The sequence below is a fragment of the Ipomoea nil genome, unplaced genomic scaffold (genome assembly GCF_001879475.1).
Source record: "Ipomoea nil cultivar Tokyo-kokei standard unplaced genomic scaffold, Asagao_1.1 scaffold2957, whole genome shotgun sequence".
Lineage (NCBI taxonomy): Eukaryota > Viridiplantae > Streptophyta > Magnoliopsida > Solanales > Convolvulaceae > Ipomoea > Ipomoea nil.
This window is the reverse complement of record NW_017619385.1, coordinates 1,405,799-1,420,615: the sequence shown is the minus strand read 5'-3', so window position 1 is coordinate 1,420,615 and position 14,817 is coordinate 1,405,799. Positions and strand designations below refer to the sequence as shown.

The 14,817-nt window shown below is 34.2% G+C and overlaps 1 protein-coding gene across 1 annotated transcript; it reads left to right on the top strand.

The window, feature by feature from the left end:
- The first annotated feature begins 7,786 nt into the window (after nt 1-7,786).
- Nucleotides 7,787-9,814, top strand: LOC109162687. Its single transcript, XM_019311371.1, has 2 exons — nt 7,787-8,352; nt 9,539-9,814. Exons 1-2 carry the CDS (start codon nt 7,798-7,800, stop codon nt 9,812-9,814), a joined length of 831 nt encoding a protein of 276 aa, XP_019166916.1. The 5' UTR covers nt 7,787-7,797.
- The last annotated feature ends 5,003 nt before the right edge of the window (nt 9,815-14,817 follow it).

Here is a 14,817-nt window from a genome sequence, read left to right as displayed (position 1 = left end):
AAATCGGAAGGAGGGGTGGGTAAATGGTTAGAATAAAAGTGGGTAAAATGTGGATCTGGACTTGTGTTGGTTTCTGAGGATTTTCATATATAAGCAAGTATGTTCACAGAAATTTTTTCATTGACAATGCACTAGTGCTATACTGCTATGTAGTTGGCCATAAGTCAGAAGAAATTGCCCTTAGGCATATTGCAAGTTTGCAATTGTTGTCTTGAATCTGAAATCAGTAAGTGCCATTATTGTTATGTGGTGAGAAGGGCCCAAAATATTTACCTAAGTTTGATGAATCCACAGTTTTCATTTTCATATGATAAATTGTGGATTCATAGTAAGCTAGCTTTTCTCCTTACAATCATTGTTTGTAAGTAGTTTACATTTTACATTTGAGCAGTTTTTTGTTTACTATGATGTTGATGGATACTGTGGTTGTCAAATTCTTGAACTTATGGAACTGAATAGATGCTATCATTTTGATCAAAAAAAAGAAAAGAAAAAGAAGAAGCTCTATTCATCAAGTTGGAGAAGAAAACACAAATGTTATCTGAACTGTAGAAGAAACAAGCAAACTAGGTGAAAAGAATCAACTACTTTCATAAAATTGTGTAAGGAGCAGGGCCAGGGGCAAGGAGCAGTACTCTATTTGTTTGCAAATGTTTCCATTTCAGCCAAAATCAAATGCCAATTGCAAATCCACAACCCATCAGCCATTCCGTAGCCTAATTATCTCAGAGAATGTGATATATAAACCCTAAGTTTTCAAGCCAAGGGTGTGATATGAATAAACCCTAAGTTTTCAAGCCAAGGGTGTGATATGAATAAACCCTAAGTTTTCAAGCCAAGGGTGTGATATGAATAAACCCTAAGTTTTCAAGCCAAGGGTGTGATATAGGTGTGAAGTTTTCAGCTTAGAAGGAGAAAGAGAAGTAGAGACGAATAGAGATTACCTTAGAGAATAGAGAAGACTGAGAGATCTGATTGGGAGGAGGAAATGAGAGAACTGCAAGAAATGCTCTAACCAGTAGCTTTTTGTAAATTGGCTGTTTGGGCAAATCAACCATCTCAAAAATCTATGTTACCAAACACTCAGATTGACTGATTGATAAAGTCAAATAGCCAATAATAGTCAAAACAGTCAATTTTGGCTGATAGGCTGTCATTTGTTACCAAGCAGCCCCATATGTATGAGCATGTTAAAGATTTTTGTTTTTTTTTATTATTATGAAAAAAAAAAAAAAAAAAGGTACTCTTGAAAACTTAGGAATAACTAATACCATGTGTCACTTTGGAATGGATATTCCAACTCAAAAGGAATAACTCATTCTAGGTGTTGAGCATGCTTTAATTTGGTATTAGAGTCGCGTCATCTCGATAAAAAAAAGAAAAAGAAAAAAAATAAAAAAGACTACGGTCCACGTGTTGTTTGGAGCCCACAAAAGTAATGGAGCATATAACCATTAATGTGTAATCTAATTACAAATTTAGATTTTTAGTTGAGATGGAGCACATGCTTCAATTTTGGGAATGCTATTTTTAAGAACAAAAAAATTAAAACAAAGAATAATGGATTTATGCTATTTTTAAGAACAAAAAAAATTAAAACAAAGAATAATGGATTTATTTTTTAAATTATTATTTTATTTTATTTTTAACCTATTTCTTAAACCATACTCTTGAGCACATTCCATTCTCAAGCAACATTGTAATTTTATAATTTTACTCTAAGTTGTGTTTTACGCGGAAGAAAATTATATTATTCTCTATTTGAATAACAAATTATAAACAATAAAATATATTAAAAATTACAATAATTTATTATAGGGAAAATAACATTTTTTTTTCACCCTGAGGTATATACTTATAGCACGTTTTCCCCTTGAATTATTCAAGTAGTAGTTTTTCTCCCTGATATGTTAAATGAACATATTTACCTTTAAAATAAATATTTCATTTTTTTCTTCAACAAATTATGACCACGATTTGGTTCAAATTGAGCATACACTATAGCAACCAAACCGAAATATTCCGATTACAATTTGATATCGAAACCCGATATTTAGAGTTTATTAAAATTGCGAACCGGAACGGTCGGGTCTATGTTCCTGAAAAAATAAAATACATTTATTGTTGAATTTAGACTATTTTAAAAATAAAAATAAAATAAAATAAAGTTTGAACCAGCAGTTAAACTGGATCCGGAACCGTGAACCGGCGATTCAAAATCAAAACTAAATCGCGGTCATATATACTTATATGTGAGAATCAGAATAAATGTAAAAAAGAACATACACTATTTATAAATATTATAATTCTAATTTTAAGCTAAAGCTACTAGTTGTTCCGATTCAAATCGCCGGTTCACGATTCTGGATCCAATTTTTTCGATTCATGATTTTAATAAACTGAAACCCAAATATTAAGTTCTGGATATGAATCATAACCGGAAATTTTCGATTCGATAGCTATAGTGTTTGGTTCAGTTCGAATCGAAACATGGTCATCCACAAGTATATGCAATAATTTGTTGGAGAAGAAAAATAAATAAAATGTTTACTTTAAGAGTAGAAATGTCAATTTAATATATTAGAGAGAAAAACCGCCACTTTTAGAATAATTGAGGGGACTAATATGATTACATGAATAATTCAGGAAAAAAAAGTGCTATAAACATATAATTCAGTGGGAAAAAGTATCATTTTCCCTTTATTATAAGGGTACTGTAATATCATATATTACAAAGCATCATTTTTTACCATTGTAACCCCAAAAGGAGTGATCAAGTGGATGAAGTATCATTCTTGTATCTAGAGTTTGATTTTTCCCAACACCTTTTGGCCAAGCCTGTTACACAAGGTCAAACCTCTAGGACTGTGCACCGGTCGGATACGGACGGATCAGATTTCCATCCGACGGATTTCAGATTTCACTTTGTTCCCCCGACCCTTAATTCTTTAAAGACATATCCTATCGGATTTTAAAGTTCGGAGTTCGGTTATCCAAAGTCGGATTTCGGTTTGTATTCGGATATTATTAAAGTAATTTAAAATAAGGGAAAATTACACTTTTTGTCCCTAAGTTATAGGTTAATTGTAGAATTCGTCACTGAGTGTTGGTCATGCTCACTTTTCGTCCGTAAGTTATCATTGAAGTTGCATTTCTCGTCCATAAGTTATAGAGTAATTGTAGAATTCGTCCCTGACTGTTGGTCATGCTCACTTTTCGTCCCTAAGTTATCATTGACCTTGCACTTTTCGTCCCTAAGTTATATTAAAATTGTAAATTTCGCTTACACTACTACATAAATGGTATACTTCGTCACTTAATAGACGCTGATTTTTTAAATAACCACCGTATATACCTTAATTAATTTTTTTACGTCATACACTTTAAATAACCACCGGTGATTTTTTTTTTTTACACATATACGACAATTTTCGAAGTGTCGCGCGTGTAAGTGATTGTCGTTGTAAATATACACTTTCTACGGCGGTTTTCAAAATCGCCGTGTATGTTAACTATATACGGTGGTTAAACAACCGGCGTGTATGTCAACTATATACGGCAGTTATTTAAGCAACTGTCATCTATTAAGTGACGTAGTATAACAAAATATATTAGACGGCGGTTATTTAAAAAATCGTCGTCTATTAAGTGACGTAGTATACCATTTATGTAATAGAGATTAAGGATAAAATTTGCAATTTTAGTATAACTCAAGGACGAATTGAAAAGTGTAACGTCAATGATAACTTAGGGACGGAAAGTGAGCATGACCAACACTTAGGAACGAATTTTACAATTATTCTATAAATTAGGGTTGAAAAGTGCAATTTTCTCTTAAAATAATTTTTAAAACAATTTTTTTTAGAAAAAAGTTAGTAATTCATCACGCATATGGAAAGTCCTAAAAATTAGGGCTCAGTTACAAATTAGGGTTCATGCAACATCATAGAATCAATACTTCTTTTCCCAAAAGGTTGAATCCTAAACCCCGGCCCGACAGAGCATTTGGGAGTATGTAAATCACGATGACTCAATGATTTAGCAGACAGGGCCAAATGTCGGTGCGCACAAGGAATCTTCCCACTTTGGATATATTTCCCACACTGCCGTCGCCAAGGTTCAAACCTTGGTCTCTTCTCGCAAATACTGCGCACTGGACCATTAAGCTAATCTCGTGCTGGCATTTTAGAATCAATACTAACAATACATCATGAAGTATGAACCCTAGTAGAATTGGAACAAGCTGAACAGACAAACAGGCAACACGAAAAAAAAAAAAAAGATTCAGATATACATTTTACTTGTTTTCTCAAATTTTCCCTCTAAGAACTAGGGTTTCAAGGCGTCAAGCTTCCACCGACGATTAGCATCTTTGCGAGGCTTCCACCAAAGTCCAGACGGACTATACCAATCGATCAAAGACCACAACGGTGTCGATCCCTGTCGAACTGTCTAAGGGGAGTTCGAGAGGGACGGGTTTTGCACAAAGACAATGAGAGAAATCGAGAAATTGAGAACTCAAACGTCTCAGTCTCTCAGACTTCATAGAATGAGAGGAATGAGAGATTGAGAGGAATCAAAGGAGTGGAGAAGTGAGAAGTGAGAAGTGAGAAGTGTGAGATAACTCAGAGTATCAGACGAAGGAGAGGAGAGGATGGAGAGTAACTCTAGCAAAGGAGCGCGCACACACAAACACATGCACACACAACTTCGGATTTTAGATGGATTTGGATAGGAAATATCCTAACCCTACTAGAAGAAATTAAATAGGTAAATCATCGTGGGGCGGTTCAGATCGACATCTCAGGTTCGGATATCTTTACCGTTAGGCAAATGCAAGTTCGGGTCGGACGGGTTCCTTGGGTGGGACAGGTTTTGCACATGCCTATTTACCTCTCTTATTTGGTTTGCAAGATATTATAAAGAAGTGGTGTTTTTCCATTGAATTGCGTACTCTAAGGTAATGATTGTGAATTTTTCTCATCACAAAAATAAAGTTAAAAAAAAAAAAAGAAAAAGAAAAGAAAAAATGGGTTATTCTCTGCTCTTATTTTATTTGTTATATTTACTATTCATTTGTCAAACCAATTATATGTTTTTTTTTAATAAATATCCAAAATGGTCCCTCGACTATAGCTAAATTCACAAATTGGTCATCGACTTTCAATTTCAACCAATTAAATCCTTAACTTTGCAATTTTGACACGATTTGGTCCTCCATCTATTTGACTGTTTGTTGACTGTGAATTTTGAGGATATATATGTAACTTCATGGTCCACCGTCTATTTTTTAAGGTTCCGGTTGCATTTCCAGACCGCACTGTTACATTTGAATCCACTGCCGAAAGAAATCTACCAAATCCGGTCGCCTTTCTTCATCCTCCCTTTGGATTCAATGCAGTTGAGTTTGTACAAGAGCGAAGAAGACGGCGTGTTTTCCGAACCAGTGCAACATCATCCTGGAGGCCTCCACGTGCTCCGACGAGAGCTGAAGGTTCTTCTGGAGATCATCGATCACGGTCAACAAACAGTCAAATTGATGGAGGACCAAATCGTGTCAAAATTGCAAAGTTAAGGACTTAATTGGTTGAAATTGAAAGTCGAGGACCAATTTGTGAATTTAGCTATAGTCAAGGGACCATTTTGGGTATTTACTCTTTTTTTCTTTCGATGTAATTTTTGGTATTTAATATTATTCTTAATATACTTTCTAAATAGATAAATTTTATGTACTAATAGTCTAATACTAAATTATTATTATAAAAAATTAAATTGTAAATAACTTTAATCAAACACAAAATGGGATAGAAAGAAAACTTAGGGTGTGTTTGTTTATAGGGTTAGACACAAGGAATGAGAATGAATGTCATATTCATTGTTTGGTTGACAACTTTTTAAAGCACATGTATAGGCTTTGATTACCCCTATAATTACAAAACTTGTCAGTCTTATCTTTCTTGATTTCATCGCCTCATTTTGTTGCCTCCTCACTCATCTTTCCTCACTTCATCGACTTCATCAATGCATTGCCTACTCATTTCATCGTCACACTTAAGATCAACTGCCTTGCTTTTTTACTTTTCTATTTTTAAAACCTTTATTTCGATTATAGACTTTATATATAACCAAATATCCATATTGGTAATTATTCTAATTTCACCCTACTACCAAACATGCACCCTTAGTAGACAATTAGGGGATACAAAAAGTGGCATCAGACATAATTGAAAGATAAAAAGTGTTATTTCTTTATAATTCATTGATGAAAAGTGTAATTTTTTATTAAAATATTTATTAATATTTGAAATTGATTTTGATTACTAGATTTTTTTTTTTTTTTTTGCATAATAAATTAATCATAATAAATGTAAATTAAATTATATAATTATAGTATTATTTATAATTTATAGGGAAAATGACACTTTTTCTTCTGAGTTGTTTACTTATAGCACATTTTTTTCCGTATTGTTTATGTAACCACTTCATCCCTCTCAATTGTTTTTAAAGTGACTATTTCTTCCCCTCTCCGTTAAATAAGTGTTAGGGCTGTTAAAAATGAAGATAAAAATGACATTTCATTAATGAATTATAAAGAAATAACACATTTTATCTTTCAATACATGTAAAACACAAAAAAAAAAAATTATTTAACCTTGATAGCGGAAGTATATGATTGATCGAGCATCTCCAGCCATACTTGTAATCTTCGTTGCATTACTTGAAGAACGGTAAAGAACTGAGTTTTGTCTTTCACTTAATCTCCTGAGAAACTAGATGGTGTAGTTGTGAGATTGTAATAGCAAGAGCAGTGGGAGGACCATGCTTAAATAGCTTACGTGTCATTATTATAGGCTATGTAACGGAAACCGTTAAATTGATTTCAAATCACAACATAATGACCATAAATGACATATTAACTTGCACCACTTAATAGTGACATAACGAAATAGAAAATATTACATTCCACCGTGATCCTAAATCAACCACTTACCATAAGATACCCTTCCTAGATCTCTTGGAGCCATCCGTGTTGAGTTTGGCTTTGCTTGGCATACACAACTTAAAACTTGGTAGCTACTAGCTTATTTTGAAACTATACTTAGGTAGTGTTTCAAAATAAATTATTACAATTTTAAATTACCTATATTTTACTAAACATAATTTGTGATTTAAAATAAGTTATAAGCTCTAAAATAAACTCTACGAAACAAATTATTTATAATATGGTTTTGGAGGAAGAGTCGAACATATCCACTTGTCGCCCACCTCCTTTGTCTGCCTAGTCGCAATCCATGCGCCACTTCTATCGGTGTTATGTTGTTCTATCGGTGTCCCTATACCCTATAATTATCATAAGCAGATTTAACTGAGAAAGAACCCATACTTGTATGGGGGATAGGATTGCACGACACACACCACCCTTTAAAGTTAGGGATGACAACGAGGCGGGAAGTATAATTCTTATCCTCATCCCTATGGCTCCAACCTTGTTCCCGTCTCCCAGGGAGAATTGAAAATATTTTTCATTCTTGGTCTTTGCGAGAAATTAAGTCAACCTATCACGGGTCAACTCTTAGTTAAAGTGTTAAATTAGTGTAATAATTTTTAATTAAAAAACTTGAATTTTAATTTCAAAAATTAAAATACTTAGAAAAACTAAAAAATTAAAAAAAAGCATTAGCCAAACACATGCAGGATTGTATAATATTATTATTCAATAATTTGTGTTGATCCTATGTTGTGATCGAAGTCAACGTTTCCTTTCCACAAGCCTAGCTAGCTTGCAAGCAATCAAAAATGGAGGATTCATTCTCCAAGACCTCCAAACAGCCCATTCTCCAAACCCAATCTTCTTCCAGGAATCGAGCAAAACTTCAACTCACATTCTCCCTACTCATTTTCTTCTCCCTCATTATCGCCTCCATAATCTGCGTTTTCAACGTCCTCAAGCACCACGCCCAATCTCAATCGCTATCCCACAACCCCGAAAACGCTATCCACTCGGTGTGTTCATTCACATCGGATCCCTACTTCTGCTACGACGTCGTTTACGTATCTTCGTCCACACCCGATGGCATCAACCCGACCCGCATCTTCTCTACTTCGCTCCTATCGTCGCTAGGCTACCTATCGGAGCTGGTGGATCTCCCCAAGTCCATGATCTCGGGTTTGGACCCGGAAACGCGGTTCGTTTTGAGGGAATGCGAGTTCATGTTCGTGTTCGCTCAGAGTCAACTCAACGAGTCAGTGGCGCGCCTGCACATGGGGGAGAATTCGGAATATGGGAAAATGCTGGGAGTGGATAAGCTGGTATGGGATTTGCAATCGTTTATCAGCGAGGCGCAAGGGCAGGTTAGTAAACTTTAGTTACATTTCGCTGTGAGCTTCTATACAGCAGATGGCCTTTTGGAACGATTTATCTTGTAAATGAGAAAACTAGAAATATTAAAGCTATTCATTATTAGACTAAATTAATATGTTAATGACCATGTTTGGTAAATGACGGTTAACTGTGAGCTGATTGGATTAATTATAGAGTATGGTCCTATTTGGTAAATGACTGTTAACTGATAGCTGTTAGGTGTTAGTTGATTGTGTTAATTAGAAGGTATAACTTGTTGATAACATTAACTTATTGTAGAAAAGTGTTTGGTAAATTAGCTATAACTTCTTTTCTCAAAAAGTTAATTGAAAAGTTGTTTGGAGTAACTTTTTGAATTTTAGCATTTTGGAGTTGTAAAAAGCTAATTAACCAAACATTTGTATTGATATTTTAACTAAATCAAACAATTAATAGTGGTCAAATAAGCCAAAATTAGTCTATAGGTCAATTTTTTACCAAATAGGGCCTATAACTAGTTGATAACATTAGCTGATTGTAAAAAATTATTTGGTAAATTAATTGTTAGCTGATAGCTGTTTGTATAATTTCTTTTCTCAAAAAACTAATTGAAAAAGTGGTTTTGAGTAACTTTTTGAATTTTAGCATTTTGAAGTTACAAAAAACTAATTAACCAAAACACTTATATTGATTTTGTAACAAAGTCAATAGCTAATAGTAGTCAAATAAGCCAAAATTGACTTACATACTAACTATTTTACCAAACAGGGCCAATATGTCTCACAATAATGCAATTAGACTACTGAATCTAAAAATTACTTTTTGAAATTATAACAAGTCACCTCAAATTTAAAATATCTTTTAAAAATAATTATCTAAAAATATTTATTTAAAATACTAAAAGTGAAATATCATTATAGTTAAAGTCTGAGAAGTAAAGCCATTTTTAAAGTTCAATACTAAAATTGAAAATAAAAATAAAAATTGAGTTTATAAATAGAAACATCATATTATAGTTAAGAGGTATAAATTAAAATTACTTTTGGGCTAACTTTTTATTTATTTAAATTGTATTATTCTTTTATTTATCCACAAATAAACATAAAGTCCATTTAAATATAAATTAATGAGCATAAGTATTTAATATGAATATGTACGAGATATATGCAACTTTTGTAAAGGTGTGGAACTTTTCAGGTCAAGAGGTGTACTAAGTGGCTGGAGTCAACCAAATCACCGATGGACCCGAGAATAGAAGTAAACACAGAGATGGCTGAGAGGGTAATGACGATTTGTCAAGAGATGTTGGCTAATAGGAAGGACATTCTTGATTTGTTTTATCCGAGGATAAGTTCCGTTGTGGGTTCTCTTGTGTTGAATAGTGAATACGATTTTAGTGTTTTCCTGTTTTGCTCTCAGTACTTGGTTTTGGTCTTCCTCTGCTGCTTGTTGTTTCGTTTGATATTAAGATAGGGCGTTTGGTTGAAAAGAAGGAATTAGGGAGGAAATGAGGGTATTGCAATTCTTTCTAATCAAACATTGTAATTCATTAATTCGAGTGGTCAAAGAATTATGGTGTAATTGAATTGCAACTACATCCAACCAAACAGCCATGAGGTGTTTGGACCAGAAACTTGTGATTTATGTTGTTGGAAATATTAGAAACAACCTAATAATAGAGATCGGGAGTCCATGAGCTCATTGCTCGGGACCCAAGATGATAACTCGGGTGGCCCAAGAAGAGTCCAAAACCCGGAGCCCATCTTCGAATTCGGAATGATAAGTCTTGACTTAGTCTTGTAATCCACTGCATGGACCTTGACTTAGTCTTGTGGGCTACATTGTTTTTAGGAGTATTGTTGGCCCCTACTTTGTATAAATATTGCATTGTTTTAGTGTCACAAATTATGTCCAATTCCACTACAAAAACATCTTTAATTTTGTAGTATCTCTTCATCAATCAAGGACATACTATTATCACAATATTTATTTTCCGTAGTATTTACCCTTTATATCCACGCATACTCTGATCTAGGTCAATTTGTTCCATCATATTTCTTTTTTGTTTTTGTTTTTGTTATAGTAATATAAAAAGTGTATTGTCGAGCAAATAATCAAATGTAGTTTTTTTTTTAAAAAAAAAAAAAATAATCAAATGTAGTTAAATAATTAACTTTACAACTAAATATAACTGTAAACACACCAAAAAAATTTATAGTTTACAGATTCAACTCAGTATAATATATCTAAATAATTTACTCAGGAGCAGATCCAGAAATCTTCACCTGTGAAGATGACAGATTAAAAACCAATGAGATACAAACATAACGGTCCGTCCTTCTTGGACAATGCCTTCGGGGTTGACATTCACATTCGATATATTGCTCTTACTGACATATATTCCACACTTTAAAAATGAGGCTGCTTCATGGTCGATGGATACATTCTCCTGCAAGGACTATTAATCTCCTCACGGCAACATTCATGTAATGCAAAAGATTGCATCTGCAATTATTATCTTGCTAGCTTAATGCTTAGCTTGTTTATAAATTGCATACTATATATCACTGTTGCAAAAATCGCGTCCTAGGCGGTCCCCAGGCGCCTAGCGATTTTTTCAACATTGCTATATATTCAAATAGATCGATCACTTACTGTAAGATATATTAAATATAATATATATATTATATATAATATATCTATGTATTTATATATAATATATATATTATATTTAATATATCTTACATTTGGTATCAGAGCCAGTCAATTCAACCTTTCAACCCCGAAATATTTCGCGTAGTGAAATATGGCAACAAATTTCAATATTGTATGGTCGGGTCCCAAATTGGACGGGAAACTTGATTACAATTATTGGCAAATTATGATGTCCACACATTTGCAAGCTCAAAATCTTTGGAGCTTTGTTGATCCCGGTCTACCCGAAGGAGCTGATGCAGCCGCTATACGGCGAGATAAATTGGCCTTGGGTCAGATTCACCAAGGTGTTCATTATTCCATTTTTGGGCAATTAGCTCGTGCTCAAACAACAAAACAAGCTTGGGACATCTTAAAGGTGTCACACAAAGGAATCGATCGGGCACAGAAGTCTAAGTTGCAGTCGTTGAGAAGGTTGTATGATAATTGTGAGATGACCTCTACAGAAACAGTAGATGCGTATTTCACTCGTCTTATTGATATGGTGAATAAGATGAGGCTATATGGAGATACGATTGAAGATGGTGCAGTGGTTGAAAAAGTTCTTCGAACTATGCCGATGAAGTATGACCATGTGGTGGCTTCGATCACAGAGTCACACAAAACCGAGCTCTTATCAATTGCAGAGCTGAAAGGTATGGTAGAAAGTCATATTGACAGGATTGCGTCAAAATCAGAACCACTAGCAGAAGAAGCTTTGAAGAGTCAAGTCACCTTTAATGTGACTGGCACTAATCAAAGAGGTGGAGGATCTGGTAGAGGTCATGGAAGAGGAAGAGGAGGTTCTAGTGGAAGAGGTCGTGGTAACTTCAACCAAGGAGGAGGACGTGGTAACTCCAACCAAGGAAGAGGTGGAGGTAATACCAAACAAGGTAAATTTCCATTTCATTGCTACAATTGTGGCAAGTATGGGCACAAGATTACAGATTGTTGGTATAATGAGGACAACAATCGTGGAAATCAAGCAAACATTGCTGAAAATACTGCTGAAAAGTCTGGTGAGAATTCTGAAACCTTACTTTTGGCCAGTGATAGTTTTTTTGCAGATAAAAACATATGGTTCTTGGATACTGGGTGTAGTAACCATATGTGTGGTAAGAAAGAATTGTTTTCTGAACTGGATGAATCAATCCGGTCTGAAGTGACATTTGGCAATAAGTCAAAGGTGCCAATTTTGGGAAAAGGTAAAATCTCTATTCAGTTGAAGGATGGTACTCAAAATTTTATATCCGATGTGTTCTATGTTCCTGAACTAGACCAAAATTTGTTGAGTATGGGTCAGCTGTCAGAAAAAGGATATAAGATACATATTGCTCAGGGGTGTTGTACCATTGAAGATGCTAAAGGAGTTTTGATTGCAAAGGTAAATATGTCCCAAAATCGACTATTTCCTTTGAAAATTAAGCATACTCTCCTTGATTGCTTTAATTCTGAAGTTTGTGATGATAATTGGTTATGGCATATGCGGTTTGGGCATTTTCATTTCTCTGGGTTAAACTATCTTGCGAGAAAGGAACTTGTTTCTGATTTACCTGTTGTGAATGTCTCTGATCGTATATGTGAGATTTGTGTGATTGGGAAGAAGCATAGAGATCCCTTTCCCGTGGGCAAGTCAAGGAGAGCTACAAAACAGTTGGAGATTGTTCACTCAGACCTGTGTTCGTTGGAGGTTCCCTCACATGGAGGTTGTAAGTACTTTATTACTTTCATTGATGATTTCAGTAGAAAAACATGGGTTTACTTTCTGAAGCAAAAGTCTGAAGCATGTGGTGTTTTCAAACAATTTAAGGCTTTTGTTGAAAAGCAAAGTGGTTATGAAATTAAAATCTTGAGAACTGATAGAGGTACAGAATATATTGCCTGTGATGATTTTCTGAAGAAGAAGGGTATTCAACATCAGATGACAGCTAGATACACTCCACAACAAAACAGAGTGGCTGAGAGGAAGAATAGGTCTATCATGGATATGGTAAGGTGCATGTTGAAATCCAAGAATCTGCCTAAGCCTTTTTGAGCAGAAGCAGTTGCTTGTGCTGTCTATGTGTTGAATAGGTGTCCAACTAAAAGTGTCAGTGATAAGACACCTGAAGAAACATGGAGTGGGAGAAAACCCTCTATCAAATATCTCAAGGTTTTTGGATGTTTGGCTTATGCACATGTGCCAGATCCATTGAGAAAGAAGTTGGATGATAAAGGTGAGAAATGCATATTCATTGGTTATAGTGACGCTTCAAAGGCTTATAAACTATACAATCCTGAAACTAAGAAGGTTGTTATAAGTCGTGATGTCACTTTTGATGAATATGGTGCCTGGGATTGGTTAGCTAAAGATGAAAGTTCAGTTGTTATTCCTGTTGTTGAAAATATTGTTGATGAGCAACCGATTCCAGATCATGTCCAGTCTCCTTCACAGCCAGAATCGTCAGTTCGACGATCTCAGCACGAGCGCCACTTACCAGCTCGCTTGCAAGATTATGTTTTGGGTCATGATAATGACCTGTCTGATGAAGAGATTATTCAATTTGCTCTCTTTGCAGATTGTGATCCTTTAACTTTTGAGGAGGCTGCTACAGAAACTCATTGGCTTAAGGCGATGGATGAGGAGATACATGCCATTGAAAAGAATGGTACCTGGGAGTTAACAGATTTACCACCTGGGAAGAAGCCAATTGGAGTAAAGTGGGTTTACAAAACGAAATACAAGTCAGTATATCCAACTTGAAGACGGAGGGACATTTTTCAAATTGAAGAAGGAAATTGGAATGACCAATACATCCAACTTGGTTTAAAGGAGGCAATGTTATAATAATATTATTATTAATATTATTAGTAATTAAACCAAGTCAAAGAATTTAATAAAAACAAACATGGGTGAGTCATGTATGTTAATGTAGAACATGCCTAGATTATAGGAGTAGTACATGGAGCATTAGCTTCCTATTTATTAGCTTTCTCTTAGTATAAATATGTGGTGTATTTTCATCTGTTAAATTATCCCAGTAAATAAACATTATTCATTCTAATCTTCCTCTCTCTCTTCCTATTTATATATTATTATATATAAATACATAGATATATTATATATAATATATAATATATATTATATTCAATATATCTTACACTTACTCAATAATAAACTTGATTTCTTTAATAATAATTGCGATGGACAAATACAATATCCTTATTTGGGGTAAAAACACACAGTATGTACTAGGTAGTATAATGGCGAATAACTCGATATGTTAATACAAGGTGTACGCCTGTACGGGTTTTTTGTAAGAGAAAAGAACGTGTTTTTAATTTGACTAAATAAAGTAAAAAAAAATAAAAAATTAATACTAGTTAGCTAGGTCCAATGACATTGGGCAATGACTGAGCGAGTGACGTGCGCCTTGCGTGGTTGGGTGCACTTTTTAATGACAATGTTGACCGTGCAACTATCGCAAATTATGTTGTGCAACTGTGTGTACCATGTATGGTGCACACGGTTGCAAAAATAACGTCGTTTTGACTTAAAACGCGCGTCCCACTTAAAAATAAATAAAATTAAGTTTGATTCTCGACAATAACATTTTTTTTTTTACATAATTTGAATTATATATCCACAAGTTCATAACTATATATCCACAAATTCATAACTATATATCCACAGTGAATGAATAACACAAAATCCAGAATGAATGAACTAAATATCCATAATGAATGAACTAAACATCCACAATGAATGAACTAAATATTCACAATGAATCTATCTAACTCTA

What these genes read in the sequence shown, in the direction of transcription:
- LOC109162687 (XM_019311371.1), top strand. Translation starts at nt 7,798, where the DNA reads ATGGAGGATTCATTCTCCAAGACCTCCAAACAGCCCATTCTCCAAACC. An exon ending in TCAGCGAGGCGCAAGGGCAG is followed by an intron (nt 8,353 to 9,538) that starts GTTAGTAAACTT and finishes GGAACTTTTCAG; the next exon opens with GTCAAGAGGTGTACTAAGTG.